The sequence below is a fragment of the Arachis ipaensis genome, chromosome B9 (assembly GCF_059453495.1).
Source record: "Arachis ipaensis isolate K30076 ecotype BB chromosome B9, ASM5945349v1, whole genome shotgun sequence".
NCBI lineage: Eukaryota > Viridiplantae > Streptophyta > Magnoliopsida > Fabales > Fabaceae > Arachis > Arachis ipaensis.
The window spans coordinates 13378270-13384680 of NC_142444.1; the positions used below are offsets into that span (position 1 = coordinate 13378270).

The 6411-nt window shown below is 39.7% G+C and overlaps 1 protein-coding gene across 1 annotated transcript; it reads right to left on the reverse strand.

Annotated features, from left to right (window-relative positions):
- Positions 1–317: 317 nt before the first annotated feature.
- On the reverse strand, positions 318–1265 carry AIR12 (auxin-induced in root cultures-like protein). Its single transcript, XM_016321717.3, has one exon. The coding sequence runs from the start codon at positions 1191–1193 to the stop codon at positions 477–479; it is 717 nt and encodes a 238-aa protein (XP_016177203.1). The 5' UTR covers positions 1194–1265; the 3' UTR covers positions 318–476.
- Positions 1266–6411: the final 5146 nt, after the last annotated feature.

Genomic DNA, 6411 nt, shown 5'->3' on the forward strand with positions numbered 1-6411 from the left:
TTAAAAATAACTGCAAATAAAAACAGCAATAATCATAAAAAAAATTCTTTTTCCACCGCTTAATATATATTCGCATTTTGAACACGCGAACCTATACAAAAATTATAAATACTTAAAAGCATCTTAACTAAAAGAAAAATATTATTTAATTTATATAATAAATACTCTTAATATCTATATACAAATAAATTTATCATCAATTTATTGTATATTTAAATTATTTTTTAATTAATAAAACAAAAAATATGTACTTACTTATTAAAAAAATATTAGTATTAAAACAATGTCTACTACAAAAAAATATACACGTAGTAAAATTACAAAAGAAAATATTAGGACCCACATTTATTTCGAGTGCTTCAAAGTTAAAAATATGAAGTGGGTAAAGATTATCTTGATGCAGAACAAGAACTTCTCAACTATTAATATAAAATAAATATAAAATATAAAATCTGATTTCTCAATCACAATCACAATCACATGCTCAAGAAACCCGCCATAACCAAAATCACAGTAAGGTAAAATCCCAAACTGAATCTCTCACCCATCAACGAAGCCGCACCACTCTTGTTACTACCACCGCCCGTGGTGTTCCCACCAGAACCACTTGCCGGCGCCGGAGCCACCGCCGACGCAGCGGTTCCCGGCAGCGCTGACTTCGCTGCAAGATTCTCTTTCCCCATGTCATGCTTTCCTGGTTTCCCGCTCACCACGGGTCCCACCTGCCACACCTGGCTAACGTTGTCAGCCTTTGCCGGAATCTTAACCCCCGCATAGATCGTCACGGCGCCGCTAGACTCCTCCGCCGACACGTCCCAGGTGTCGACGGAGAGTTTCTTGACGGGGTCAATGCCGCCGTACGAGGTGAGATTGTACAAGTCAACGGCGAGTTTTCCGTCGCTGTGTTTGTAGGCGATGAGTGCCTGTGCTCCGATCATGCCGCCGCCGGCGGTGTTGACTCCCCAGGCAACCCACCCGTTGGACGGAGGCGCGGCGGAGAATGCGACGGAGATGGAGCTGTTGGTGGCGTTGTAGGTGAAGTGGAGGGTGGCGCCGAGGGCGGAGAGGTCGGTGCAGTTAGCGTAGGTTTGGGATCCGGAAAGCTTCGGAGATTTACATGTGAGAGAGTGTGCTGTGGAAGAAAAGAGGGTGATGAAGATGGCAATGGAGACTAAGAGGGTTTGGGAAGCCATCGATGAAAGGAAAAGAGGGTTTGGGAGAGAAGGTGTGGAAAGTTAAGTGAAGTGGCTTTTGTGGTTCGTTGTAGGGAGAAGGAATATATAGAAGAAAGTGGGGCGCGTGGAGACCAAAAGACGTGTAAAAGCAATAATATTTTGATAAGATATAAAGCAATCGTACAATAAAAGGTATAAAAGTAAGTATCTATTCAAAAATAAAAAGATAAGTTCAAATAAAACCGTAAGTTCCACTATCCTTTACTTCTATTTTTAGACCATTTAAACAAAGAAAAACATAGGCACTCAAGAATCTTCCATAAAAGTATGCTATGAAAATTGGGATACACTTAAGTGAGTATTTATACTGTATTGATAGTACAATATTTATACTTACAAAAATTCTATTATATTTATATACTAAAATTAAAATTATTCACGGTATATTTGTATATAATTTAATTTATTTATATTTATAATATATATTTTATAGTAATAACGAATTTTGATGTACTCTAATATGATTGTTATTCTTGGAATATTAACTTTTATATTATAATAATAAAGTGTGAATTTACGAACTCAAGCCAAATATAAAAGATTTTCATCGTATGCTAAAAGTTCATTTATTAAAAAATTAAAATTAAAAATTTTAAATATAATTTTACATAAAGAGTTAATATTCAAAATCGTCCTTGAAAGATACCTCGCGTTCTCCATATGAGTCCCCGAATGATAAAGTTAATCAAAATCGTTCCCGAAAGATGACAGACATGACCACGTTAGTCCTTCCGTCAATTCGTCTGCTGAGCTAGCTAACGTTGGGTGACGTGTGCCGTTAAGTGCCCGCGTGGCACAGTAACCAAACGACGCCGTTTTGAATCAATGGCCTCCAGGAGCTGAGACGACATCGTTTAGTGTGTAGGAGAGATTCAAAACGTTGCACTCCATCACCCCTTCTGCCAACAAGCATCTCACTCTGTTTCGCTCCAAAACTTGTCATCTCCGTCAAGCTATGCCCTAAGCCTTTGACCCAACACTTGAAGCAGGCCATCAACCTTCGTCAGCGTAGGAAGACCAATAGCCTGGAAGAGGTATCGGTACTGAATACAGAGGTGATCGTCTCCTGGAGCAACATTGATAGTGGAGGAAACCATATCGACTTTTATAGGTAAGGATGAATCGTTTTTCTTGTTTATTGAGTTATTATGTGGCGTGATGTCTTCGTAGTGGCGTGAGTAGACTTGAAGCAATGACAACATTGTCTAGCCATTGGGATCCTCAGTGGTGTGGAGATGAAAAGGAAGAGTTGTACGAAGTGCATGGCTGGCCAACCAATATGGTTGTTGACCTGGGAAAGCGCACCTGCACTTGTAGGTTCTGGCAACTAACAGGTAACAATTTCAATAGTTAGATAAGTTTCCTTCATTCGTGTTATTTGGTTTAATTAACAGCATAATTTGCCTTCTATAGGAATGTCGTGTATGCATGCAATATCTGCCATACAGGATAAGAATGAAAAAAGGGCTGAGGAGTACTGCCATGACTGGTTGAAGATGGATGCCTATAGGAGGACTTACTGTTTCAATGTCAATCCGGTAAAAGGACATGATCTATGGGAAAAAACACCACATCCTGCACCTGTCCCACCCCCCATTTAAACAGAAACTTGGAAGACAGACAAAAAAAAGAAGAAGAGAGAAGGATGAACATCCAACTGGTTCAAAGACAAAGATGAAAAGAAAGTACAACCCAATCAGATACATGTTCTGTGGTGAGGTTGGCCACAACAAAAGAAGCTGTGCAAAGAAGAAAGCTTTTGATGTTGAGAAAAATGTTAGGCAGATGCAGCTGACCCTGAGGTGAATGATGTCCCTCTAGAACCTGATACTGCTCCAGAAGCAATAACACCTCTGCCTTCACTTCCAGCACCGATCCAACCCCCTACAGAGATTGACATCAGCCGATCTGAGAGCATTCCACCAACCCAAGCTACAACCCAGGTATAATCACTGCTGCAGTCTAAAAGCTACACCTTTGTTTTATAAAGTAACAACTGCTTTTGGTATTGGCTTATGTAGGACGAAGTTGCAGCCAGGCCACCTAAATTACAGGTGATTAAAGCGAAAGCAAGAGCTAGATCCTCCCCTACACCTACTGCATCTGCACCAGTGGCAATCTCGGCTGAGACTATCAAAGGGGCAAGTTCTGCGACTGCTAAGAAGCTGGCCAACTTTATGACTTTTGTGCCTACTCCAGGCTTCAAGCACTCTAGGAAGAATGATAAACCACATTGATGACAAATCAATGTTTTCGGGCTGCTTTAGTTTTTTTGTATAGGGCAAATGAAGTAATATTTTGTGGTTATTGTAATCTGATAGTTGTGATAGCCCTTCTCTTTTGGTGTAGCCTTCATTTTTAGGATTAGATACCTTATGAATTGTGGTATTTATCTTGCAGACAATGTGACTATTAGCCTTGAATGTGACTATTAGCCTTGAATGGCAGCACAATGCTATGACTATTTACCTTTGATTACTTATCCTGTTTATGGCTTAATCTTATAGCAACAGTGATATTGATTAGTTTGTAATATTCCACAATGCCAGTAATTGAGACTTGGGAGTTAACCTTAAATAGCACTAATCAAAAGTCTATTCTCATTCAATCAATCCAAATCAATATACCATTACATTTCAACAGGATTTTGTCTACTTACAAGTACATATCAAACAACAAATGCTCACATTAATCACAACTATCACAAGCATGAAAATTACTAGCAGTTTCAAATATCTAACTTCAGCTTCCAAGCTACCCAATCTCCATGCCTCCTTCACCCTCCATTCATTATACTCACTTTCAACTTGCAATTCAGTTCTGGAATCTTCCTTAGCACCACCTTCAACCACTGCTTCACAGTCATCAGCATCAACCTACTTAAAGTAATTACAGTGACTGCCCCTCTGCAAATTCAAAAATCAAAGAAGAATACAATGAATCACACCCAATAACACAGAAGAAGATGGAAAAACTTCAACATTTTCAAAACAACTTACCCGGTATCTTGAACATGCATAGAATAATCTGTCTGGGTTCTCTGCTGTCCCGGATTTTTTTATCACAGCCTTCAACCTGCAGAAATATGCTTCCTCATGAGTCTTCCTCCTCATTCGCATTGAAGCACTGGAACCGTTACTCTTGTGCGACCGAAGAGATACCCACCACTACGATATCCATTTCCCGTCTCCATCCTCCCAGCGACCCAACAATTCCAGAATGCGACTTATTTATCATTGCATTTAGGATTAGGGTTTATCAATTGAGGGACTAATTTGATTTCTTTAAACGAACTTACCTTGTCAGCAACCCCATCATACACGTAGGCCTCAGCCACCCAGGCACTTAATGGCACACGTCACCCAACATTAGCCAGCTCAGCGGATGAATTGACGGAAGGACAAACGTGGTCATGTCCGTTATCTTTCGGGGACGATTTTGATTAACTTTATCATTCGGGGACTCATATGGAGAACGAGGTATCTTTCAGGGACGATTTTGAATATTAACTCTTTACATAAAATATCTCAATAATATTTTTTTTAAAAAAATTTTGTTTGTACACCAAAATCAGTCACTAAAATCAGCTACTAAAATTAGCCACCAATGTATTTGTGTATAAATATATGTGTGGTTTAATTTATTTTCAATGTGTATTTGTATTTCAACGTGTATTTTATATTGGTAGCTAATTTTAATGGTTGATTTTAGTATACATGTAGCATAACTATAATTTTTTTAATAAAAATAAGGGTTAAGTATTTTTTTCGTCCCTAAGGTCTGGGGTGAAAATCAAATTTGTCCCCGACCTTTTTTTGTTATTAAAACCATCCTCAACATTACAAAACGTTAGAAAATCGTCTTTTTCTACTTTAATTTTATTTTTTTACCAAATTACCCTTAATAATTAATATAAATAATAAAAATAATATTAAAAAATAAAAACAAAATCCTTCCCCCCGGCACCCCCACTCCCGTATCTCTTCCTTTTCTTCTCTCCCCATCCCCTTCCTCATCCCCTTCTCTATTCAGCCTTTCTTTCAGTGCGCAAGAGAAATGAAAGACGAGTCTCTGAATTGTGTTCCCAAGATTTGATGAATTCCATTGACATTGAAGGAGCAATGAATTCGCACGCTCGAATCGTTGGCACCCAATCTTCTCAGTTGAAGCTAGGAGAAATTGGGCAAGGTCAATGTCCCTATTTTCCTCTTAAGACAAATTCATGAAACCAATTTGAGCATAAGGATGCATTGGCATGAACTAATTATCTTGTCATTGTGAAGAGTATTGCACATACCTTGTTCCTGCCAATCTTACTATTTCCTCTGTTGATAACTTGTGAGGACTAATGCTAGTGCTAGTTTTCGCTTCTTCGCTGGCGCCGCTTAAGTTTCTCCGTCCTAACCTCTGGAACCTGCTTCCGTAACTATAGAGGAGCTCCCATCAAAAATCCATCACAACAACAACACCTACTATTTTTTTAATTTCAAAAAAATCAAACAAAACTAACACAGAATCAACAACAACATCTCAGATTCAAAAATTTATCAATAACAGCAATCCTTCAAAATTCAAGACATAAAAATCCAAATTCCAATCCTTCAAATTCAAGAGAGAGAACGCAGAAAAGAGAGAAGACAGAAGAGAGAAAAGAGAGAAGAGGAGTGGTGTTGCTACCGTCCGTCGCCATCGTGGTTGAAGGAAAGAGGAGGAAGAAGCGACAGCACGGAAGCTACTACCGTCGTCATCGCCGTCGCAGCTATAGTTGAGGAGAGGACAGATCGAGCGAGGAGGAAGAGCAGAGCCCCTCACCACCAAAAGCTCAACGACGGTGATGGAGCCCGACGCCGACAGAGCAGCTCTCCGCCGTCACTCTTCCCTGCCATCACCTCCTCTTTCTTCCTTTCCTTTCTTCTCCCTCTGTTCCTCTCTTCTCGCGTTCTCTCTCTCATCTCCTCGTTTTGTCTCTCTCTCTCTCTAGTCACGACACAATGGCGACAGCGACGGCGACGGCGGTGACCGCACTCTTCCCCGCCGTCACCTCCCTTTTCTTCCTTTCCTTTTCTTTCTTCTTCCTCTCTGTTTCTCTCTTCTTTTGTTTGTCTTTTGTTTTTTTTTTTTATGTTTTAGGTAGGGATTAGAGGTGTGGTGGGGGTAACCGGATAAGGGGTGGGTG

Bases quoted from the DNA above. Each gene is read 5' to 3' on its own strand.
- AIR12 (XM_016321717.3), bottom strand. From the start codon at position 1,193: ATGGCTTCCCAAACCCTCTTAGTCTCCATTGCCATCTTCATCACCCTC.